The sequence below is a fragment of the Geotrypetes seraphini genome, chromosome 19, assembly GCF_902459505.1.
Source record: "Geotrypetes seraphini chromosome 19, aGeoSer1.1, whole genome shotgun sequence".
In the NCBI taxonomy this organism is placed as follows: Eukaryota; Metazoa; Chordata; class Amphibia; order Gymnophiona; family Dermophiidae; genus Geotrypetes; species Geotrypetes seraphini.
In genome coordinates this window covers 6743811-6770202 of record NC_047102.1, presented here as the reverse complement: position 1 = coordinate 6770202, position 26392 = coordinate 6743811, and the positions used below count along the sequence as shown (strand labels likewise).

Below are 26392 nucleotides of genomic sequence, written 5' to 3'. Positions count from 1 at the left end.
TTTATATACAATTATTGGAGGTTGCTACAAACCACGGAAAAGACCGCGCTTAGCCATTTTGGGCATCGATGGCTGAAAAACTTTTGACGCTAAACAGTTTAAAACTGGTTTAGCATCAATCCTTAAAGGCACGGCGAGTTTTGAGCATATAGGTCAGAGCCCTAATTAAGTTTCAAAGAAACAGGCACCCAGCGCTGTGGTGACTGCTCCCCTCTTTTCTCCAAAGCCAAAGTGCTGCATGGCACTTGTTGATCAGCACAGTCGAGAAGAACGCAAGAGGAGCCTGTTTTGTGCCAGTGTGCCTCCTGTCAGCCCAGTATCACGTGGCTGGTTTATGATTGTCCGACCAAAGGCCTTTTGAATGCAGCTTGGTCAGGCAGAACAAGACCTGCTTTCAGCAGAGAGCCAGTGCATTACCAAATTAATATGCTGCTTAGAAGAAAGAGCTGCCCCATAAGGACCCTTTGTAACCTAAGCCATGTGGTGAGGTTTAAGGCTCCCACTCTCGGAAAGCAAAATAAATGAAATCAAGAAAAGTGCTTTCTTCTAACTGTGCATTGCTGTGAGCCTGAGCTCTACCTCCCCCTCGCAGTCTTAATGACCATCCTTTAATTAAATCATTATCTGTTCAAATTGCTACAGAAGCTTCCTCCGTATGGAGAACATTCTTTTAAAACCAGTGCGTTTATGTTAGCACAGCCCACGTGCCGGGTAAGGCTGGGGAGCAAGGAAAAAAAGGTTGAATCCCTTTGGAAGTTCTGCAAAATGAATGTGTTAAGGTTTAATCTCCAAAGTACAATCAAATCTGTCGAAATAAATCAGAGATGACTGTGTTCGTACAGGAGTTTGCCAGGCCTTATGCGTGCAATGCATAGTTTTGCAAATGGCTGACATACGCCACAGAAGTTCAGCATGCCAGATTGCTCTGGAGCGGAGGGAGGGGGAGGCGAGCTTGTAAAATTGGACCCAAAAGAAGAGGCGTGGGAATCCTCTGGACTGTTAAAGGGAGCACAGGGACAAGGACCCCGTCTTCCACCACTGCCTGTGTGGAGCAGAAAAGGAGAAGAAGGTGCTACGTAATCCGAGTTTCTTTATTCTTTGATATACCATTTATCAAACAGGAACCTTAATGGTTTACAATAAAAAGAGTTAAAAAAACTAAATCAAAAATAATACATAATTAAAAATAAAACATATCTAGAATTGGAGAAAAAGAAAAAGAGTAAAAATAAATAAAACTGACGCACTGGAAACAAGACAGGAGGAGAAATAAGGTAAGTTAATAAATACATCGAGATTGAAAATCAAAATAAAAGGAAGGAGGGAGGGGTTTTAAGGAAGTTTTGGGCAAGTTCCCGGAGGAAAAGTCCATAGTCTGTTATTGCGAAAGACATGGGGGAAGCCACTGCTTGCCCTGGATCGGTAGCATGAAATATTGCTACTCCTTGGGTTTTGGCCAAGTACTAGTGACCTGGATTGGCCACCAGGAGAGCGGGCTACTGGGCTTGATGGACCCAGTAAGGCTATTCTTATGTTCTTATGGTAGGGCTTGCTTCAAAAGAAGCGTTTTTTCCAAAGTCCTTCAGGAGCTGCATGAATTTTATTTGAAAGAAAATGGGTTCAGAGAGTGAGGCATTTTTAAAGAGAAAAGTCTTTAGTTTGGAATTTTCTAGGCGAAGATCCAATGGGAGGGCGTTCCACAGAGAGGGGGCAGTAACCGAGAAAATGGATTTACGAGTTGTATCATAAAATAATTCATGTATTGAGGGGATGGTGAGTAAGTTTTGATTATTGGAACGAAGTGTCCTGGAGGGAATGTAATCTAGCTGGGGAAGAGAAGATTCTCACCACCAGATTTCCCTCAGGCGGGAAGAAACCGCTTTAAGATCTGTAACTAAAAGTAAAGTGCAGGGGAGAACGGAAGAGAATGGGGCTGGTTCTCTTTACTGGCACACGTAGGGTTACTAGATGTTTGGGAAAACCCGGACATGTTGTCCAGGTGTTTGGACGGATTTTCAAAACCCGACAGTTTGTCAGGGCTTTGGAAGGCCTCAAGCTCAGGGCTGCATTAGACGTGGCCTGGACTCGGGGAAGGAGAAGAGGTAAGGTTTGGGGAGGGGGGAGCGAATGTGGCAGTTCCACCCAGCATGCATTGCTTCATCTTGTGATGTCATTCTTCCTGCTGCAATTCTTATGGTATGTATTTTTGGACTGGAAAGGCCAGCTCAATGCCCTATAGTGAGCTGCAGCCTAGAGGCACATGGAGATGACTTGCCTAAGGTCACAGAGGAAGCTGGTGGCAGATGAGGAATCTGAAAGGTGTGACCTTGAATCCTAGTAAAGTGCTATAACCATTCAATTGTTCCTCCTTCATACTTTGGTACAAAATTCACTGCACACAAATATACCGTACGTACCATATACATTAGTATGTTTAGTACTGGGGAGCTTTATAATAAAAATCTCTTCATAACATTGACATGGTTTAATAGTGGCAATTCTACATAACTGATTCTGGATGACAACATAAATACTCCTTCATGCCAGGGATCTCCAGTAGACAGCAAACAAATAATCAGGAGCTTCTCAGGCCTGTCCTTGTCAGCATAAAGACCCCCATACCAAGGTCAGATCAAGGATAAGGCTCCAATCCATTAAGGGAAATCGCTTTGCAACACAAAGCCTGGTGTCTTTTTTCTTTCTGCAAATTGACCTATACTTGATGCATTGCCATCACAGGTGTCATTTAGCTCCCCCTGAGGTGAAAGAGGGGCAAAGGGGCCGCTTGAGGGTCTTTAACAGTAAATCCCTGAGGTGGGGGAGGTGCGGACCTGCTAAGGTAAGGGATTTGAGGACTTAGGGCTTACCTGTCTCTCCGTGGCCGATCTGTGCAGGCCCGACCAATTCACAAAACAACAAAATTAAAATGAGGGCGATCGGAGGAACGCCCCCTCCGACCGCACGGAGCGCTAGTGTGCGATCCTGACTCATGTGCAGACCATCTGCTTTCCCTGTAGATGGTCTGCGCAAGCGTTTGGTGTTCGTTTTTGCTGGGGGGCGGGATTTAACTGGTCCCGACTGGTCCCTGGCAGCAGGCTTCTGATAAAGGAGGAGGTGTTATGAGGCAGAAATAAAGACAGCTGGAAGACAATATTTTCGATCAGAAATTCATAAAGATAGAAGATAATGGTGGCCTCCAACTTTCTTCACATAAAGGGCCACAGCTCCGAGGGCCACTAAAAGATTTCAGGCTAACACATAACTACTAATTTTATAAACTGCCTTGACCTGTTTGTTCAAACTAGGTATTAAATGTTGATTCGACAGCACTTCAAGGATATATTTAAAAATTCCCTTTATTTTCATTTGGTCAACAGTATCAAATTCCATAAACAAGACACCTGAGTAACACACTTAAGAGATTGTGGGCAAGATTGAAGTTAACGCATTTACAGCGCATTTCAGCCAACTATTTGAGAGTCACAGTGGAGGACTTTGGGGGCCATGCATTGGGGATTTGGACTTCTATACTGCCTTTTTATAGTTATACAACCGCACTCAAAGCGGTTTACATTCAGGTATTCAAGCAGGTGGGCTCACAGTTTAACGTACCTGGGGCCCTAGGGTGGGGATTAAGTGACTTGCCCAAGGTCACAAGGATCAGCGTGGGATTTGAACCCACAACCTCAGGGTGCTGAGGCTGGAGCTCTAACCACTGCGCCACACACTCCTCCATCATAGACGACAGTAATTCCACTATAATTAGAACAATGTGCCATGCCATGCAACAAGCCTTTGAAAATCTAATAAACATGGCTTCTTTTTCAAGTGAAAATCATTAATAAAAAGAATACTAGCAGTACTGATGGTTTGGCTCGACTACAAAACTTTTGGCTAAGAAGATTTTTCTTGTGTGCTTTGCGGTACCTAACTTGAGTGGCAGAAATGTGCTGAAGTGACAGAAATGTGCTTGTGACATCACTTCCGCTTGTTAAAATTATTCAACAAAAGAACATACACACATTAATATGCCTAACCCTCCCCCCCCCTTATGAAGCCGCATTAGGTTTTTTTATCGACAGCCACGGCGGTATTAGCCCCAATGCTCATAGAATTCCTGTTTGCTTCGGAGCTAATACCGCCATGGCCAGCGATAATAAAGCTCATGTTTTGATTAAGGTTTGCTAATGTATTGATTATGGTTTAATGATTTCTGTATTGAAACCATCCCAAGAAATGCAAACTCTGTATTGTTGGGATGGTTTCAATACAGAAATCATTAAACCATAATCAATATATTATTAAACCTCTTAATCAATACTTGTGCATCTGTAAAGCTGTTACAATACAGAGTCAGCGTTTTTTGAGTTGGTTCTCAATACTCTTTCTTATTTCCGCCTATAATATATAATCAATCTACCCATTTGTACATACCTATATAAAATATATCATATTTTTTCATATTATACCTTCTTTTGCGTGGCGTAGTATGGGTGAGTGGCACACCTCCCCCCTTCTGCATGCACCCTCCCCCCCGCCCATGTCGATGTTGGCTCGCCCTTTGATGGCACTTCCTAGGCGCGGGTCCCGGAAGTGACATCAGAAAGAGTGCCGATGGTCAATGCCGACGCGGGCAGCCACCTCGCGCTGGGAAAGTAAAAAAAGGTACGGAGGAAGGCAAGGGGCACACGTGGCAAGGAGAGGAGCAGAGAGGGATAGAGAGGAGGAAAGGTGTCGCGCCCTTAGCAAGACAACGCCCAGGACGGACCGCTTCCCCTTGCATATACATCCATATTTCGTATGGTGGACTGTTCAATTCAGGTGGATCTGGTGAGAACCTTTAGGGTTATGAAAGTACTTGCGAAATGCCCGTCCATGCGAGTCTCTTTAAAACCTCCTCTTATACAAAGCCACGCTGTTTTGAGCGCCGGCCGCTGCAGTAACAACTCCGTCACTTATACAATTCCTATGAGCGGCTTTGTTAAGGAGGATCTAAGTGGCTTATCCTATAAAAGTGATGTTTTAATAATGACTTTTGTTTATATTTTCTGCCCTCCCCCCTCTCTCAAAATGTTATTTTTCAAATAAAATTACTTTCCAAAAAAACAAAGGCGTGTGTCCTTTGGAATGGGGTCAAACGGGACTTGTCACACAATTGTAGATGCGCCTTTTTCCTCTAACATGCTCTTCCTGTCGGAGAAATAATACCACCTTTCTTTCCGCTCCGGAGGTCAGCCGGTGACAGATAAAAGGATGCCAGCTCTGCGTGCTGACGCGTCCGTTATTTCTGTGGCACCATCGCTCTTTTCAGCACCATCTCCACGGAGTGAATGCACAGCTCTTATCTCGTCCACAACAGGAAGCACGCTGTAGTCAAACATCAGAGCAATCAACCAGACGCAGGTCAGAGGTTACTGCTGATTATTTACCATGCAGTGAGTTCACCCAGGAATGATACCTGCACTGGCTCTATCAGCCCTGCCCCAGGCTGTTCATGCTTGGGGGGGGGGGGGGTTATGTTGGATAATCCCACATATCAACACCTTTATTTCTAGGGTAGTAAAGCAGAGATACTTAAGATTTGACTGGATGTAGATGAAGAATTGAAAAAAAAGGGGTGAGGGTAATGCATTTAATATACTGCCTTTCTATTATACAACCAAAAGGACCCCTGTGTGTCTTGGCACACCGGTGTGCCCCAAGACGCCAGCAAAGAGGAGAGGCGGCAGCGCTGGCTGACTGCTTACAGGACGTGCCTCTCGCGGCGCCGATGACTCTCCTCTTTGCTGGCATCTCCCCTCCTCCAGGATCCACCACTGGCGAAGCGACAGGTTCAGGGAGGGTCTCCGGGCGTGCACGGATGTTGACGTGATGTCACGCATGTGCACGACATCATCGCGTCGATTGTCTGCGCACTTCCGGATGCCTCCGGGTTTCGTGTGCCACGGGACACTGCCGTATGCTCTTTGTCACCACAAGCGCAGTGCTGCTAAGTCATCTCTCAGAAGTTTGGTGAACGACAGTCACCAAAATGTATCGACCTTGGGAGAGTCCCTGTTTAAAGCTGTTCTTTGTTGGCAGATCCCATGCTTTGATTTCTCTTTGCTTTTAAAATGATGTGGCATGTTGCTTGAAGCAAGTGCAATAATAATTGATTCATTGAGGACCCAAATACCGAGTCGAACGTCCATTGATCCTAAATGAGTATTTCTTTAGACCGCAAAGGGAATTAAACTAGGATGTTAGCAGCATTTGTTTGAGGGGGGAAGAGGGAGGAGGTTAAAATTCTCACATGTGGTACTGATTACAAAGAACTTGTGTCCGCCTGCAATAAAAGCAGACTCTTGCTTTGTAAAATCAAACACATCTGATGTATATTTTTCAAAATACTTGTAGCACGAAGAGAAGTGTCTTGGGCCTGTGAACCCTTGAATTCCGTTCACATTCTTCAAAAGAATTAAAGTGGAAGATGTGAGAGAATCACTGTTGGAGTCTCTTAATTTAAAAGCTTAATTTGCACCAGCAGCAGGTAATTTAAAAAGTGTCTTTGCACCGACTGTAAATTCTACATTAAGGTCTGTGGAAAAAAGGTCTTCAAAATTTCATCTTATTGATTTCATTTGTTTTCTGTTCCAGAACGGGTTACAGGTTAAACATACATAATACAGTTAGAAACATAGAACATAGAAACATAGAAAGATGACGGCAGATAAGGGCCATAGCCCGTCAAGTCTGCCCACACTATTTACCCACCCTCTTAAATCTACTGACCCCCTAAAGAATAATTGTAATTATAATGTCACTCTACTGACCCGCTCATTCAGTCCTAGTGACCCTATCCCTTGGCATGACCTCGTAGGGATCCCACATAGGTATCCCATTTGTTCTTGAAGTCCGAGATGCTGCGTGCCTCGACCACCTGCACTGGAAGCTCCTTCCAATGCTCAATCACTCTCTCCGTGAAGAAGTATTTCCTGGTGTCTCCACGAAACTTCCCTCCCCTGAGCTTGAGCGGATGTCCTCTTGTGGTCGAGGGTCCCCTGAGAAGAAACAGGTTACGATTTGCACTGGATTTGCCATCATTTCAGTACAAGTTTTATCCTAACTAGTTCACTCCTCCCTCATAGTTGTACAGTCTGACCCTCAATTTCTATAAAGTCTGCCTAAAAGTCTTCACTCCTAGCCGATGTAAACATCTAACGTGCGCCCCCCCTTTTTTTTTACAAAACCGCACAAGAAGTTTTTAGTGCCATCAGGTCCGCTGAAAGCTCTGCGCTGCTCCGATGCTCATAGGGACTCTGACCGTTGGAGCAGCGCAGGGAATTCAGTGCACTGGGGGGGGGGGGGGGGGTAACTGATTTATAGGATCAATTGGCGCTGATAATTGAAACATTGGCATTAATGGAATGTTAAAGGCGCAATTCTATAAAAGTCCAAAGCACTTATCTGAAAGTGGACATGTTTAGGGTCAGATCGTCTGCGTTTTTTTGAGTTATGCACACGTTTATAGAATATGGACCGATGTATACCTAACTTCGACACAGGTATTTAGGCCAAGAAAACCCTGGAATAAATATGGTGCTTCTAGTTAGGATGCCTTAGGTGGCACCAAGGGTGATTCTGTGCACGGCACTTAACTTTCATAGAATCACACTTAGCGTCGCACTGGTTGTTGCTGTTTTTTTAGGCGACCTATAAAGAATCGGGCCCTTAGGCCTGGATTCTCAAAATGGCACCGGAATTGGCCTCCTACTGTTTGTTCCTTTCTTGTTTCTATCCTATACTGATTGTATTTCTACCCAAAATTCCCTAAGACCCCTATGCCCTACCCTGGCCCCTTCTATCTCACCATGTCCCGTTCCCCATTAAACTGCTTCCCTTTAAACCGCATCTTCACCCGCTGTCTGTCCCCCCCCCTGTTTTTTACCTACGTGCCCACTTCCACTGTACCCCTTTGTTATACCTACATTCTTGGATTGATCCTTTACGCAGATTGCCTTGATCTTCTTCCCTGTACCATTTTTTGCCCTGATTATTCCTATTTTCGCTGATTGTAACATTTTTCGCCAATTGTACCACTGTTCGCTGATTGCTCCTATTTTCTCTGTTTGTACCATTTTTTCTCTGCCACCTATTTTCTCTGATTGTACCTTTGAACCATTTTCGCTGATTGTCCAGCCCTTCTTCATTGTAAACCGCCTCGAACTACTATGGCTTTGGCGGTATATAAGAATAAAATTATTATTATTTCTATCCTGTAAGTTTTTAGGTCCTGTTGTCTTTTTTTTTATGTTACGCCATTTACTTAAGTTGTTTTAATCTCTTAATTGTACTCTTATTGGTGTGTTTTATTTTAGTCTGTCTCCCCATTTTTACTCTATAAATCGCTTAGAAGTTGTATAAGCGATAGCATCAAATTTTAATAAAAACATGAAACTACGGTGCTGTTTTGAAAATCGTGGTCTGCGTCTAAGATAGGCACGGTTTTACAGGCCTACTTTTCCGGTGCCTGTCTTCTACGTAGAATCATGCTTAGTGATTGATGCTGAATGTCAACCCTGCCCATAACTGTGCCTTTTTTGATGTTTGGCGCTGATCAGTATCTGCGTAGACACAGGTTAGGCGCCTTGTTATGTAGGCACCTTGCAGCGCCTACTTTTTTTTCTTTAATTAGTTTATAATTGGTTTTTTAACGGTGCAGTCAATTACCGCACCGTTAATGGCCAATGAAAACACTGAGGCGCCGTTTGAGCGAGCGCCTTCTGAAAAGCGCCATTTTCAGAATCCAGGCCTTAGTGTCACATGAGAGTTTGTCCTCCTCATTTCATTTCTACTAGATTATTCCCAATGGCCCCTTTACTCTGTCTTGTGTTTTTGTGCTTTAATGTTTTATTGTTGTTTTTTATTTTTAAATTGTATTTATAATCTGTTTTAGTGATTTATTTTCATGTCCTAATGTATCATTGTACTATAACTGATTTACCTGCTTTAGTCAGTTTATTGGAAAAATAGAATACAGATGATCAAATTAAAATACAGTTAAATTAGACCTATTTCTTTTTGATTGGGTTCCCTGAGATAGTTAGAATTGTGGCATATGCTATTTCTCGACTCTATAAAAGGTACTATATTAGAAAACTTATGTTTTTATCTAAGAAAGATGCACATCTCTTGTGGCTCCTTCATACTTTGTCATCGTAAGAGTTTGTTTGTGACCTAAATTTCCACCTTCCTTTCTAATTCCTTCGGGCACTGTCATCTTGCTTCCTTACAGACAGGCAGGTCTGTTTGTACAAAAGTCAAAATAATCTTTGGATGATGGAAATAGTTTGGATTCACTGGTTCCAGGTTCCAGAGATCAGGTCAAGAAAACCCCTGGGTAGAATCATGGTTTTACCACCAACCATATCAACTTTCCTTTCATCAGAGAGGTGCCTCTGAGTCTTCGAAGGGTTAACTCCCAGAATCCCCCTTCTTCCTTTGACATTCCTGCTCTCTCTCATTTTGATTACCCTCTTGGCAGAGTCTCTTGTGCTCTTCCTGGAGAACTGGCACACATCCAAGGACTGCAAGTAATTAAAGAATTTCATCAGTGACGGTGATGAACGGCATTGCCATTAGCAGGACGTTAGCACCTGAAACACAATTATTTATGGTACGGGACAAAATAGAGTTACCGGACGTGCAAGTGCCCGGAGGGATTTCCAAAACCCCTCAGTTTGTCTGGGTTTTGGAAGTCTCCAACCCTAGGCCCGCGTCTGGAGGGCATCTGCGGATGTACCGACGTTGACGCGATGATACTATATGCACGCATGCACGTGACAACATTGTGTCGACATCCGCACATGTGCATACGTGGTCCCGTGCTTGGGGATGTTCATTGGGAGGGGAGGGGCAAGGCTGGGGGTGGAATGGGGTGAAATTGGGGTGGGACAAGGTGTCCTCTTTTTTCTTTTTTTTTTTTTTAATAGAAGAAATCTGCCAACTTTAGGACAAAAGGTATATCCAAAAACAAATGGTATCCTTATATCCTTTATTTAAAAATAAACAAAAAACACTTTATTAATCTCACAATATTTAGTCTCTTTGACAGGGTTGAGCTCCCTTAGAAAGAGAAAGTGAATAATCTCACATAAGCATCGATTCCAAACTATACGGAACTCTTCGGAATGCCCCTGACCTGCCCATGCCCCTCCCCCTCCAAGGAAAGCACTTAGGTATCCGGCACAACCGCTAAACCAGTGGTCTCAAACTCGCGGCCCGGAGGCCAAATGTGGCCCGTCAGGTACTATTTTGAGGCCCTCGGTATCCTAATCACAAAAGTAAAATAAAACAGTTTCTTGATCATACGTCTCTTTAGCTATAAATGACAATATTATTATTAAGACTTAGCCAAAAGGAAAGATTTATAAACTATAAAGAGTTTTACCTCATTTCTTTAATAAGACATTAACTATTTTTTTCTGAGGCCCTCCAAGAACCTACAAATTCAAAATGTGGCCCTGAAAAGGGTTTGAGTTTGAGACCACTGCGCTAAATGCTTAAGTGCTCTTGAATCCCACCATGTCCGGGGGTGGGGGGGAGTTCAGTATAATAGATTTCATAATAAACAACTGTGATAAAGCTGGAAAAACAGTGACGATCTTAAGTGTTATTATTGAGACACCCCCCCACCCCCACCAGATGCGCAAGAATAGATTTTACAGAGACGCTTGTCACTATTGTTATAACATGAAGCACCTATTAAAGACTGTATTTGATCCGTATCTTAAGATACCAGGACAGCGTCTTGACATGGAGAAAAAGGCACGACAGAGCGATGTGACCCTGCAGTGACTCTTTCAGATCATGTCCTATGATCCTAAAGCCTTTTGTAAAAACCCACCTTCTTTTGTTTTTCAGGGGTCCTCTCTCTCCCTGCCTACTTCAGCCCGTACAACGATGGCTCAAAGAACGACCAAGCTGAGGCCTACGCACAGCTGGAGCTGCGCACTCTGGAGCAGTCACTGCTGGCGACCTGCGTGGGCAGCATCTCAGAGCTCAGTGAGTCTTCAGGCAGAGGATGGCTTAGTACAGGAGTGGCGAGAAGAGCTGGGAAAGGGGATTCTGAGGTCTGCTATTAACAGGTGTATCGTATCTGAGCAGGATGCAGGGGCGTTGGTAATGCCGTTGCACCACTGCAGTGTTGGAAAGATCCTCTCTCTGGATATGCTTGAGTTTAATGTACAGTGGATGAATGTATACTGTCACCTAGGTACTTCTTTTTTTTTTTTCTATTCCTCTGAATTGACAGATATTGTATTGGCGATCCCACCACTTCATTCTCTGCTGCTTTTTCACTTGACTCAATATTAGTGGGAATTCCTTTAGATCCTGCTATTCAAGAATTACAACAATTCGCAAATTAGCATTTCCTTCTCTGAAAGGTAGTAAATGCACTGGGAAGCTTAGTAAATCTTTTACTTTTAAATTGGTGAGAATTTGGAATGGACTTCCAGATTCTCTAAGACCGGTAGATCAATTATTTCAGTTTCGAAAAAGTTTAAAAACCTGGTTGTTTTCACAATAGTTAATTTGATTTTAGCTGTCATATAGTAATTTTAAGCAATTCAACATACTTTTTTCTAACTTTTTCCATCCATCTAATCTAACCAATTTCTGTTTTTATCCCACAGTTTTTACTTGTTATGTTTCATTTTTTAACGAACTGTAAACCGAGTCGAGCTCTTTAGGGAGTAGATTCGGTATATAAAATGAAGATTAGATTAGATAAGCGCTCTGTCCTTGAGTTTGGCATGTGCAGTGCTGTGCGACAACATTTAAGAGACAGCCCCTGCTCAGTAGAGCTTACAATCTAAATTAACAGACAACAGGACAAGTAGGGGCTTAGGGAGTTTCTCAGAGTGCTTAAGGTGAGGAGGTTATGAGTTGAACGCATTCTCGAAGATTTGAATAGTTCCAGGGATGGAGCTTGATGTACTGACTCGGGCAGTTTGTCTCAGGCATAAGGTGCAGCAAGAGAGAAAAAGGTGCAGCCTGGAGTTGGCAGTTGAAGAGAAGGGTACAGATAAGAGAGATTCCCGGGGAGGAGTGTAGGGAGAGACAAGAGAGGAGAAATATTGAGCTTGTAGATCAATAAGTCAATATTGACTCGAAGCTCAATAAGAGGAGTTTGAACCACTGAAAATTCTTACAGACTGTCCCAGCACTGTCCGGAGCGTGCCACTGAAAGTAGGTGCCTATTCCCCATATAGAATGGGCTCCAGTTGGTGCCCCTTTATAGAACTGCCATCCATAAGTCCTCTTGGTGAAGAAACTAGTTTATTTGTTCCCTGGTAATATCTTTAGTCACGAGGCCACGTTAAGTTGTGCTGGGGGCATCGTTTCTGACTTCGGTCAGATCATTGCATTGTAAGGTCTGTAGAACAGCTAGCAATGTTTGGGAAGCTGAGCACTTACCCAGACATGTTTCATCCCAAATGTCAGTGACCCTTCCAAATAGTCCTTTAAAAAGAAAAGAGGGAGAGAGAGGGGAGACAGTAGAGAGCAGAAAAGCAACATACAGGCACTTCAGGCGTTTTCCTTACAATCTATCTAATGCGCCTGGGGCAGTGGAGGATCAAATGACTTGGCCAGAGTCACAAGGAGCAGCGTGGGGTTTGAACCCATGACCTCAGGCTGTAGCTCTAACCACTGCGCCACAAGAAGGAAGGATATATGAGGAGGGAAAGAGGAAAATAACGTATGTAGTATCGGTTCTTCTAGTCCATTCTTTCAGTCACTAAGGTAATACAGAGTGGATTGCAATAAACACAATATGCAAAGAAAGCAAAAATGAAAATGAACAGCCAGCCTCCTAATTCAGTCAATTCACTCTATCCCTCAATCGTCCATATTTTTATTTGTTCATTCATTCAGGAGAGCACAGAACGGTTTACATGAATTTATTCCGGTACTCAAGCATTGTTACCTGCCTGTCCTGATGGGCTCACAATCTTCCTAATGTACCTGGGGCAACGGAGGGATTAAGTGACTGGCCCAGGGTCACGAGAAGCAGCGAGGGATTTGAACCCACAACCCCAGGGTGCTGAGGCTGTAGTTTAACCAGCATGCCACACACATAGAAGTCTTAAAAACCAAGGGTTCTGTTTATTAATGTGCAGGGAGTAGTCGCTATCCCCCGGTTTGTAGCACCAGCCACGTCAGAGCTGCTATCGCTGCGACCAGCGCTAAAAATGCTAGCGTGGTTTTGTAAAAGGGGTGGGTATGTGAACTAGCATGCGGCAACCATCGGCGCATGGCTGCGATCATAGCAACTGTCGAGTGGAAAATGAGCGAGTTCTTGGCATGGACCATGAGACAACCTGGGCGCCGATGGGGCTAGAGTATCTGGAAATCACTCCTGCTCCCACTAACCACCAGGAAGAACCCGTGGTAAGTGCTGGGAAGTTGAGCAGGTGAAGGATGTCTGGAGAGGCATTTGAGGGAGTTCGTTTTTGCTGCCGCCTTGATAACGTGGGTGCATCCACGTTATTGACAATGCACTTAGCATACAATAACGTGGGCAGATGTTGGCCGTTCCTCCAAGTATCACCCAGCCTTACTGTACTTTCATGTTTGCATTCAATACGTGGCAAGTGCAAAGCTTTACCGCACACTAGTCAAGTCTCCAGTAAATGCTGAAGCTGAATTTAATCAAAAACAAATTTCAGATCACTAGGGAGCCCATTCTAAAGGTCTGACTCTAAGGTTTCTATAGAGACTGGCAAAATGCTTTGAGATTTCAGCATAGGGTTACCATATGGCTCCAGAAAAAAGGAGAATGGATTGAGACATCCATGGATGGGTTTTACTTCCGCTGAAAGCAAAGGAAGTAAATAGGACGGATTGAGACATCCGGGTTTTACTTCCGCTGAAAGCAAAAGAAGTAAATTGGATGGATTGAGACATCTGGGTTTTACTTCCGCTGAAAGCAAAAGAAGTAAATTGGATGGATTGAGACATCTGGGTTTTACTTCCGCTGAAAGCAACGGAAGTAAATTGGATGGATTGAGACATCCGGGTTTTACTTCCGCTGAAACAACGGAAGTAAATTGGATGGATTGAGACATCCGGGTTTTACTTCCGCTGAAAGCAACGGAAGTAAATTGGATGGATTGAGACATCCGGGTTTTACTTCCAATGGATGTCTCAATCCTTCCTTCTTTTTCAGCATTCATTTTGTAACTTGCCTTCATTCTCTTCCTTTAATATATCTTTCCTTATCCTGGAACATAATCAAGCCCAGGGCGAAAGAATCCCTCGAAACAGGCACCTATTGATTTCTAGTGATCCTTGACTGCCAAAAAAGCAGAGGAAGCTGGTTCTTGAAACAAATTTGAATTCTAAACATGGCCCTCTAATCGCATGAGCCACTGAGCTAGCAGAGCTGCGAGACTCAATTGGTTCTGATTTGCCAAGTGCAAAGTTTGTGGGATTTGGGATAAAGAGCACCAGAGACTCGACACAGACATTCGAAACACTTTTCCATTCCTGCGGGGCTCAGAACTCAATGAGGCTGCTGTGCTGCTCGCGCAGGAGATTTCAGCTGACTTCCTTTCAGATCCAGAATCGGGGATGAGAATGAGCCAACAAGCGATAGTGCCAGGGAGTTATGTCAAGAGCTTTTCTTTTAGGAATTGGAACACTACGATTACCAGCTCTTAAAGGCCAGGCTAAGCCGCTGTGCACTGTTCTGATTTCTCTAAGAAATCCCAAACAATGAGCCTTAGTCAAAAAGAGCGTATTCGCATTTTTGTGCCAGTGGCAAGGCATCACTGGCTCTAGCCCTCTGCTTATTTTTGCAACGGGATAAGAATTTAAAACCAGACTGGCTCAATCTTTGATGGCCAGTTCCCCACCTGGCCCTGGAACCTCGCCCAACAGATCTGGTTTTCTGGGTATCCACAATGAAGTACGCATGAGATATATTTATAATTACGTATATATAGATCTCATGTTGGGTGAGGCCTGAGAACCGGGTGGGAACCGTTGTGGTAAACCAAGGTGCACAGCATGTGGCCAGCCTGGGCAGTGAAGAGCAGGCTGGCATTCACAGCTGCAGATGGGTAGTTTTGCCAAGTGAGAACATAAGCTTAGAGCTATTACAATTCTGGAAGACTGTCTTATAAACAGGAATTTGCCCGGACAACCTTCCAGCCTTTCTTGACAAGCTACTAACTCCATATATTCCTCTTGGAACTCTGAGATCCGTGGATCAAAATTTACTCACAGTGCCTTCTCTAAAAATAGTTAACACAAGACGTAACAAAATATTCACAGTGTACGCTCCTCAGTTATATAATAACATAAAAAATGACGGCATATAAAGGCCCGAATGGCCTATCCAGTCTGCCCAACCTGATTAAATCTAAAAAAAAAATTTTTTTTTTTCTTCTTAGCTATTTCTGGGCAAGAATCCAAAGCTCTGCCCGGTCCTGTGCTTAGGTTCCAACTACTGAAGTCTCCGTCAGAGCTCACTCCAGACCTTACACCATCCCAGCCATCGAAGCCCCCCCCCCCCAGCCCTTCTTCAACCAAACAGCCATTTACAGACACAGACCGTGCAAATATGCCCAGTACTGGCCTTAATACTATTATTTTCTGATTCTAGATCAGACATGGGCAACTCTGGTCCTCGAGGGCCGGAATTTCCCCTATGAATATGCATTGAAAGCAGTGCACGCAAATAGATCTCAGGCATATTCATTGGGGAAATCCTGAAAACCCAACTGGATTCCGGCCCTCGAGGACCAGAGTTACCCATGTCTGTTCTAGATCCTCTTTTCTTAGAAGCGTGCCATTTTTGGACAAATTCAAGAGTTCCTTGAAAACTTTCCTATACAAAGATGTATTTCAAGTGTAAAACTCTGTTTGATTCTTTTTTCCTTATCTTAAAGTACAAGCGCCTGAATTCTGAAGTAAAGAGGCCAGGCTTATTTTCCCCGCAATCCCAAATTCTACTTCCCCTTACATATTACTTTCATGTAACTAATGTAGTTCTCCCCCCCTCTTTTCCTTCTGTATCAAGTTAGTCCTTGTCTAAGTTAGTAAGCTGTAATGTTTATTATGTACATCGCCTAGAAATTTTATAGGCGATGCTATCAAATTTTTAATAAACCCGTATAAGCAAGTTCAAGCTTCAGTTCCAGGACATTCTGCACTCTTGACCAGTTAGTTAAGGTATTGAACCTTGGGGGGGGGGGGGGGTTAACATTTCCTTTGTTCACAGCCAGTTTGGAATTTGGCGGCAGGTCATTGAAGATGGGGCACGAAGGTCCCAGGTTATTTATTGGGATTTATTAATTGTCCTTTTCACGAAGAGGTTCACGCAGAGCAGTTTGCAACTATAATGCTATTTGTGATCAACCTCACTTATTTGTATTTCTACGGCCTTAATTTACTACGGTTTTATCAGTGGCCCTTCTTTAATTGCCACTGTTTCATTTAAACTATGTTATTGTTATTACCTTAACTTTTGATTTTAAAAGATGTAATTTTCTAGACTTTATTACTCTTAAAATTGTAAACTTCTCTTCAGTTTTATTTTAAATTGATTGTTGTAAACCGCTTCAAACTTCTGGTATAGTATTACTATTATTATTATTATTCAAAGGTAGCTGGTAATCTGTCTGCTTTGGAGAGAAGCCTCAGGGGAGGGATGTGGCGGCAGCTGTTTTGACTGTGTATTGGCCCCTTTATATATAACAATTTTTATTGAAAGAATCAAATAATCAGTACAATAGGATAATACAAAAATACATTCAATACAATAAGAATTACAATAATATTTCATACAAATTTAAATCGTTCTTTCAAATTTAATTTCCATTTGAATTAATTCAATCTTATCTACACCCCCCTTAATTCCATCCCCTAACCACTATCTTCCCCTAAATAGAATCCCTCACCCTGGACGAAAGTTGACAAAAATAAAGAATTAAAATAAAAAACTGGAATGTAATTAGTAAACCTAATTTTCATAATAAATCATTGATAACCAAACTTCGTATTTTAAACCTGCCACACTGTGGAAACTGAGAACCGTAAGACATAAATTCATTTTGATTGTTAGCGCAAGCTCTGGTCTTGAGTCGTGCATCTTGCTGGAGCCCCCCAAAAATCTGCAGAGCCTTGAGCATTATTCAGAAAGCAGCGGTTCGCTTGATTTATAATCTGAAGACATATGATCGTATCGCACCTTACTATCGTCAATTACAATGGCTATCGATTGAAGCGCGGATTAAGTTCAAGTTTGGTTGTTTCTGTTGTAAGGTATTGGCAGGTTTAATTCCAGAATATTTCTTAGAATCATTTACAGTCAATAACTCCCAACATTCCAGGAAATCACAGGCACTATTTGGTTTTCCATCTGCCAAGGGCTGTAAATTTAAAAGATTTCAACATCTTCTGTCCTATGGGATTCAGATTCGACTTTCTTAATTAGGTCGACTGATTCTTATCTACAATTTTGATGTGTCTTAAAAATGTATCTTTTCATTGAATACCTTGAAAATGAGGCCTACTTTGCCTTTCTTCTCATCTTTTGTGAACCGCATAGAACTTAGCGGTAATAGCGATATAGAAGTGAGTTTCATGTTATGTATGCTCCCGGGACCTTAAAATAACCCCAGCTTTTTACTGGGATTGATTTTCCAGCTATAACACTCCTTGCGCTATAGAATGTGCCTAGTAATGAGGTGTTTTTCCCGCTTTGCATCTCATTACTATGTAACTCATAGTAACTTTAAATACTGTGTGTTATGGTATTATAAACTTGAATTAGTGCCTATTAACCGAGGTGGAGGGACAAATCGCACACATTGTAGCCATAACACAGCTTGAAAACTGCTCCTCTAAAATATTGTGTGATATGGGGGCCAATCTAGTATGAGTGCCTGAAGCATTTGAGAATGAATCATCTCCCATCACCCTCCAAAGGTAAAGGTTCTCAATCCACCAAGACAGTTTGGTTTTTTGGGGTATCCACAATGAATAGGCATGAGCTAGACTTGCAAACAGTGGAGGCAGTGCACATAAGTCTTTCTCATACGGATCCAAGATGGCGTTTGCATGAGCTTGAAGAGAGGATGCTAGGGAGCTTGCCAATAATTTACCTCTTTTACATTTTCTTCGAAGTATTACCTCTGGGTATGCCAAAGCGAAGAAGCAGGAACGCGGCTGGTGCCTCGCGGCGCTCTAGACCGGCGGCATTAGAATTATCTGATAGAGAAATGTATGTTCCAGATGCTTGTACTTACCCCTGATAAGAGTTGGTTAATGAGAATGTTCTATAAACATAGACAAAAATAATTTCTTGGTTATAAGATTCAAATGTTTCCAGGCTTAGCAAGGGAGACCCAAAAGCGTAGAAGAGAATTTCTTTTGTTAAAACCTGCTGTCGTGGCTTTAGGGGCAACTTTTTTTCTTAGACATCCTTGTAAATGCGTAATTCATTATAAAACTCAGAAGTATGTTTTCTTCGAACCTCCCCAACTGACAACCTTCCTGTCCTTGTCCCGATTAGAGAAGGAGAATGCTAAATAGAATAATGTCCTTACTCTCTGATAGCTTATGATTCCATAATGATTGTTTCTTTTGATTTACTCGCATGTGATTTACATTTTGGATCCATTGAGGACTTGAGAAGATTTATGTTATTTTAATTGCTTGTTTAATTGTTCTGTGATAATTTAACTTTTCTTATCATGAATCCTCTTTCTGTACAAGTTTATCTTGATTGTAAAAATTGAAAACTTATAAATAAATCGAAAATCGTCTGGTTTCCCTTCAAATCAAGGGTCAGACACATACAAAACAATAAATAAATTTAAAAAAAAGTCTTTCTCATGCACAATCATTGTGAATATCCTAAAAACCAGACGGGCTAGGAGTGTTGTGAGGACTGGATTGAGAAGCTCTGCTCTAAGCTATGCCTATGTTTTTAAATCAGTAGTTCTCAATCCAGTCCTCGGGACACACCTAGTCAGGTAGGTTTTCAGGATACCCATAGCAAATATGCATGCAATGAGGTAACATAGAAACATAGAAAGTGACGGCAGAAAAGGGCCAAGGCCCATCAAGTCTGCCCACTCTATTGACCCACCCCCCTAGCTACCCTTTGAGAGATCGCACTCTGATGACCCATCCCCTCTTAGAGATCCGACATGAGCATCCCATCTGTTCTTAAAATCTGGCACGGTGCTGGCCTCGATCACCTGTACCGGAAGCTCATTCCAATGGTCAACCACTCTTTCGGTGAAGAAGTACTTCCTGGTGTCGCCATGAAACTTCCCGCCCTTTATTTTCAGCGAATGCCCCCTTGTGGCCGAGGGTCCTCTAAGAAAGAAAATATCATCTTCGGTACGACAGGTGATATACTTAAACGTCTCAATCATGTCTCCCCTCTCTCTACGTTCTTCGAACGAGTATAGCCGCAATTTGTTCAGCCTTCGTACGATAGATCCTTGAGCCCCGAGACCATCCTGGTGGCCATTCGCTGAACCGACTCAACTCTCAGCACATCTTTATGGTAATGTGGCCTCCAGGTAGTGCCTGCATTCTCTCATGCATGTTTGTCATAGGCAGTGGCGTACCAGGGTACCAGATGCAGGCAGTACAGGGGTATATTGAGCATAAGAACATAAGAATAGCCTTATTGGTCAAGCCCAGTAGCCCGTTCTCACGATGGCCAATCCAGGTCCCTATACCTGGCCAAAACCTAAGGCATAGCAACATTCCAGAATCCCCAAAGAGTAGCAAGATTCCGAATCCTCAGAGTAGCAACATTCCATGCTATTGATCCAGGGCAAGCAGTGGCTTCCCCCATGTCTTTCTCCATAACAGACTATGGACTTTTCCTCCAGGAAATTGTCCAAACCTTTCTTAAAACCAGCTATGTTATCCACTCTTACCACCGGTGTGTGGCTCTTGGCTCTGCCAGTCCCCTGCCCTAGAACAGGAAGTTGATATCAGAGGGGATAAAGGACCAGCAGAGCCAACAGCCACACACCTGTAGACTGTGGCTGCATGACTATTCAATTCACCCCCCCCCACCCCCGTACTGGAGGGAGGGCAGGTATGTGGGCATGGGGGGTGTTTTGCCCCATGTGACAACCAAATTAGGTACACCCCTGATTATGAGATCCTGAAAACTAGTTAAGTGTGTCTCCAAGGATAGCAGGACTAAAAGGTCCCCCAAATGCTGCAGGGCCCAGGTTAATAAACAGAGTTGTCAATCTTCTGGAACTGGAGTGGGTTGGCTTAGTTCTTCAGCAGAACTCTCGGTAACACGTAGCATTTCTGTAACTTTTGCTCCTGTTTTTTACCATCCAAAAGAAAGAGAGAGAGAGAATGCAAACACTGAAAAGGCCCTGATCATCTCATTTGCTAAGTCTGAGCAGGAGATGTAGTCGTGAAAGCTGATGACTGTTCCCATGGACAGCCCAGCAGGTGTTGGGGGCTATTTAAATTCCCATGTTTTCCTCACATTGTCATAGTCCCCACTGTACAAGCAAACACAATGGCAGGATCTATTTCCTGTGAGCAAGAGGGAGAGAGAGAGAAGCTGCAAAATCCAAAGCTGAAAACCTGGGACCAATCAGTGGATAAATCAAGGGCCTACAGTTACATGTTGCTGCCAGTTAGTTATTTATTTCAATCCCGTTGTCGCCAAAGAGCTCAGAACGGGTTACAGGTTAAACATACATAGTATATAGTTTACACTAGATTTGCCATAATTTCTGTACAAGTTTCCGCTACAAGTTTTTTCCTAGCTAGACATTAAAGTTTTTTCCTAGCTAGTATTAAAGGTCCAAAAACACTTTGCAAACAAAATCATTTACAAGGGGCCGCTTAAAAGTTCTCAACCCAACCAACAAAGCAGGGGTGGTCCCCAACGAGGGCTATACACTTAGTCCAGTGAATTTTTTCGCTTTTTTCGTTCCGTTGGAAAAATGTGGAACAAAACAAGTGGAAAATCGCTGGACTAAGTGTATGGCCCTCGATGGAAACTGCCCCAGCATTGCTGGTTGGGCTGAGAACTTCTCAGTGGCCCCTCGTATGCTATTTAGATGGGAAGTCGACACAGTGGTCTTATCTTTCCTGGTATTGCAAACATGCCTAAAAGCAGCACCTGACACCTGAGCAAGACCTATTTTTCCCCGTTTAAAAAATTCTAATACTAAGCACAAAAACAACCTCTTGCATCTCACTCCAGATGGAAGGTACATCTGCCACCAGCTATGGCCAAACTGTATTTAAAGATAGGATTTCATTGATAAGAAAGTTATTTTAATGGGGCTAGTTTCATAAAAAGAAAGTGAAAAAAACCGAAACATTTTTGTGTGTAATAAATCCCTTTCTTTCTCCTCTCCTCCCTCTACAGGCGATTTGGTATCACGAGCAATGCACCACATGCAATGTTTAAACACGTTACATCCTGGCATGAGCCCTGTCCGACAGACCAGGCAGCAGCAGCCAATCACGTGGTCCCCTGATGCCCTGCACACACTCTACTACTTCCTGCGCTGTCCACAGATGGAGTCCATGGAAAACCCGAACCTGGATCCACCAAGAATGGCCTTGAATAATGAGAGGTAGGTAGATTTCACTTCACTGAGGTCTCCGCCAAGCCACTAGTTACTCTTAGAAGAAAGCATATGGAGCTAAGATGCCTTGCCGTCTGTGTTTTACTCTGGCTGCAAAATTACAGATCATAATTAAAATATTCTGGGCAGGCTACATGGAAGATATGAACAAAAATGCAGGCTGCTTGTGGACAAAATGTGTCTGTTTCATTGTGATTCCATTTCATGACAGATTTGATCATTGGAGAATTTTGGGGTTCTGACCCACATAGCAAAATGCAGTATGTTGCACGTTCTGTGACCTCGAGGCTGATGCAGGAAACTTGGGTTAGAGCTTAACGCAGGCTTCCTAATGCAAGAGTGATGCCAACGTTTTGCTTGCCAATGCAAGAGCCAATCTGCTAACAGACCCAGAAAGTGCCCCAGATACATGCCCATGTATCTTGCACACAAAAGGATTGATTTGGCACTGGGAGTTGAATGCACATGTGCTGAAATGCTATTCTGTGCATACAGTTTTTGCAGTACCAATATTTATATGTAGAATAGCAATCTAGTGCATGCACAGAAGTAATCCACATGCATCTTGCAGTGCTGATAACAATTTTTTGTGTGTAGATCTGTGCAGACATGCAACTTTCAATAGTCCAGTACGCTTGCTTTTTGTTCCAGCTCTTTACAGGAGCCAGAACAAAATTGTAGGTCTTATATGCTTATAGTAAAGAGAAGCATGAAATTCTCAGTATTGCTGACCACAGAAGAACGAACTAGAGGCCAAGCATTTTACTCACTTTGTGGTATCTACCCAGGCAGCTGGCCCAATGGATTCATTCATCCAGCATGGGAGACTGCCTGGAGAGCCATTAGCAGACCCGAGTGTGGGAGTGTTGTCTGCCTGTTCGCTGCCAGGTGGTCTCTCCTTGAGCTCTGGGGACGATTGCTGCCACATCCATGAATTTAGCGTAATTGTCAAGCGCTAGCTCTGCGAGCATTCTGTTGCCAGGGAGTGAGGTCATCAGTACCCCAGATGGAGCACCTGTGTTTGGTGTCCAAGGAAGTCCTGCAGGGGAACAAGCTATAGTACTGAGTCCCACAGGAGAAGACAATCAACCACCATGTCCTACTGCTGGGAATTTGGAGGAATGGACTGAGGTAGGAGACTTCAGAATCAACTGGATTGGCAGACGTGATTGTCAGCCTTACATTGCTAGCTGTCAGCATTTTCTGTTGGCCTAACCAAGGTCATCAAAGGCCTATGGACAATAATATTAACCAGATATGACCCTGGGAATGTCAGTGCAGATACACCTTAGGGCTCCTGGTCATTCAGTCTCAGAAAAGTCATTAGAATGACTTCTAAATGACCAATACTTAAGGTTAACAAAGAACCTTAGAACAAAGAACAATAGATGTGCTAAGGTCTAGTGCTTAAGATAAAGAATAGCTCCAGCTGCATGTTCTTTAAGACAGATAATTGTCACAGAGAGATACTGGAAAATAGCTGAAACTCAAGTCTATGAGGGCAAGCTTAGCTTCTGTTTCTCTTTCTTTACATCTTCCTTACCATCGTTTGGAACAGCTTCCAAATTATGAGCAGAAAGATACTGAAAAGAAGGTACTTAACCACAATAGATGCTATTTTTAGAACAAAATTCCAACTTATAAAAGCCTCGTCTCTTGTTCACCCCCTCTCACTTTTTGGCTTCCTGTTCTAATGCTGAATTCTCTCTTTGCCTTTTTTTCCCTTTCTGCCTATTCACACCTATACACCCATTATTCAGGCCTAAGACACACACACTTTTATGCAGGTAAACCACAGTCTCTCTCTGTTCTGGAAAAGCCATATGTATTCTTCCACACACAGAAATGGCTCTCTCACAAAATATCTTTCTATTCCTTAGTATCAAGCATATGTTTGATGTATCTTTCTTCTAAACATTGCATATCTATAATATTAAGCCTATTTCTACACAATATATTTTATGCAATCACTCTTGGCTGCCATTGTCGTTAATTTCACTTCCTTCTGAACCTCTCTGAGGGTATTGGACCCAGGACCTCTGGTGCACTGGGGGGGAAAATCCTTACATTTGTGAGTATAGCAACCTGTCCCAGTTCTTTGTCAACTGGCGCCCAAACCAAGTGTCATGCAAATGTATCATTGGGTGAGGTCTTGGCTTTGGTGTCTAAGATGAAGTTCTTCCTTGGTAGGGTGAATTTCCTGACTGTGGCAATTTACTGAGCTGCCGCTTCCACTTCTGGAATAGGACAAGGCTCTCTCAATGGAAGGAGTAGTGTGAGTCTTCTTGGGAAGTTGTGCAGGGGGAAAGTGCCTCGATGACCAAGAATAATTCAATGCTTTTACCTCCTCAATCTTTACAAGACTGTAGCTGACTCTGGCAAGGGGGAAGGGTAAGATTAGGACTGGAATCTCTGGATACATCTGCTTTTGATAGAAATATCACTAGAACGCCAGGCACCTAGAGGAATTTCACTTGCGACCTTTTGTATTAGAACCTGATAGGGACTGGAATCTTTGGACTTGTTTCTGTAACCAAAGGCCAGAGAGTTTGTGTTTTTTTTTTCCGATTTCTGTAAAATGACACAAGAGAAAACTTAAGGTCATTATGAGTTTGGGGCTGCAGAGTTCTTTTTGAAATTTCCTGCTAAATGTGTCATTAAGATCGGAGGAGTGAGAGAGATTTCCTGTGATCCTGAGCAGGTTTAAATTTGATAGAAGGAAATGCAAGCATTTTGTTTAAAACTGTATGAATATGATTTGTGCCGGAATCCTTTCTACTTTTTTATGTTTCTTATAATCATTATTATTTTTCGTTTCCTTTCATGACTCTCTTTATTAATTATTTACTGGTTGATTATTTTTGTGTTTTGAATTCTTATACCAGAGAGGATTGTTTTCTAATGGAATATTTATATTCTTCATCTGGTATCATGAAACTCCAATAAATAAATGCTACAATAAGACCTTGTGTTAAAGCCCCAGCATCATGCTCAGTCTTTTGGTCTACCGTGCACTTCTTGCTAAATGTGCTATGCAAGGCTTTGGGCATGGTTAGCTCAGGGAACAGTAAAAAGTTATTCTCAGGAGCTGAAAATTGTTTGGGATTCCTAATGAGACTTCTTACTTGGACCCGCTTCCACCTTCCCCTTCCCCTGGGTGAACACGTGAGTCCATGCTGGAAATGATTGATTCAGGCTCCAGGCCTGCTGGCTTCTGATCGGGTGGACATCAGTTCTGTAGAGCTATTCCGGAAACATTCATGTTGTTGATTTAACCAGACAACAGTGGAAAAGCTATTAGTCCTTCTGAGGTAAGGTTAGGAAACGGAGTGCAATATATCTCCAGCTCTGCTGGAGGAGCAGGAATGTGAGCATCCATCTCTTTCCTTTAAGTCAAACTGCAAAAACAGGTTGAGATTTTGGTTCATCTCCGAACAGGGCAAGTTTGAGTTAATGATCTTTGAATGTGAAGCCTTCGATGAACAAGAGCAGAGAGAGATTAAAAGGCAAAGGGAGCAGAAGTGACCTGAATATCACAGAGCAGCAATAGAATTGTGCAATCTCATTCCAAAAATCTGACATCTAGAACGATGGTAAGACAGAGGCCCTTTGAGCAACAGGAAGGAAAAATCAGGATCCCATTTCTACAGCAAGTTGAGCAGTTGGAGTAAAAGGAACCCATTTGCACAGTGAATTAATCATGAGAAAACAAATACATTCATTTTTTGCTTGTTGAGCTACGAGCGAGGATTTTGTGGTCAGAAATAGGCTTTTTAAGTTCCTGCATGAAATCTCCACCTGTTAGTGACAATATAGAAGAAAAATAGGCCTAATTCACAAGAGACTGGTTTAAACGCCTTCTAAGCAAAACAAGCCGGAAGGGTTCACATCTTCAGTCTTCATTGTTTGCTGTTCCCTGATTGGATTTGACTTAAGGAAAGTCTGCCAGGGCCTGACACAAAGGGGAGACGAAAGACAAAAGGCTTATTTTCTAACGGTGTTGGCTGTGGATGTCGCCCACAATAGCTTTTCTTTCTCTAATTGTTCTTTCCAATTGAGCTTAATATTATTTCTGTACTGGACTTCTATTGAAGTAAATTACAGCTTCAGAAGTTTCTTCTTTCCTGGGGAAGCAGTTAACCATAGCTTGAACAATAATGCTTATGTAGGTGAGCATCAACAATTTGTTGCTTTTTTTTGGAAGGGGTGGAGGTGGGTAATTTTATGAAGGAGATTATTTTAGAAGCAGATACATATAAAAATCTATTTCAGAAAGGCACTATTTACAACAGGAAGAAACACCTTTTATAGAGGGTCCTAGGGGGCATGGCACAAGCGGGCCCCCAACTTACAGTGGGAATACATGTAAATAGGAAAATATTTCCATGGTGACCTTTCCACCTGCTCTGAGGCATGCACAAGTAGAAGGGGCAAGTGCAATTAATAGCCTCCTCCCCCCTTACCTCAAGCACCTCCTTCCTTGCTGTTACCAGGAATTTTCCTAGTGGTCTAATGAGAAGCAGGAGTGATCCACAGTTGCTCCAGCTCCATCAAGCTTCTCTGACCTCTAGTGGTAGTCTCACAGTACTACCACTAGAAGTCAAGCTGAGTCGGTCTCTGAAACTTGAAGGGTACAGCAAGATGATTTTGCTAGAAAGGGAAGATTGAATTTCATAGTGTGACAGGCATGTGGTGACGATAGTATTTTACATATGGTCTTACAGAAGATTTAGAGCCCCTGTGGT

At 42.8% G+C, this 26392-nt stretch overlaps 1 protein-coding gene across 4 annotated transcripts in view; it reads left to right on the top strand.

Moving 5' to 3' along the window:
* Positions 1–26392, top strand: part of ABTB2 (ankyrin repeat and BTB domain containing 2) — a 144416-nt gene that overhangs the window by 92933 nt on the left and 25091 nt on the right. For 3 of the 4 annotated variants that reach the window (XM_033928497.1, XM_033928496.1, XM_033928495.1), the window contains 2 exons: positions 10903–11043; positions 21425–21635. In XM_033928497.1, the coding sequence (XP_033784388.1) occupies positions 21445–21635 (191 nt within the window). In that variant the 5' untranslated portion in view covers positions 10903–11043; positions 21425–21444. Of the gene's footprint in view, positions 1–10902; positions 11112–21424; positions 21636–26392 lie in introns of all 4 variants that reach the window. The other variant, XM_033928499.1, reaches the window with a different exon arrangement.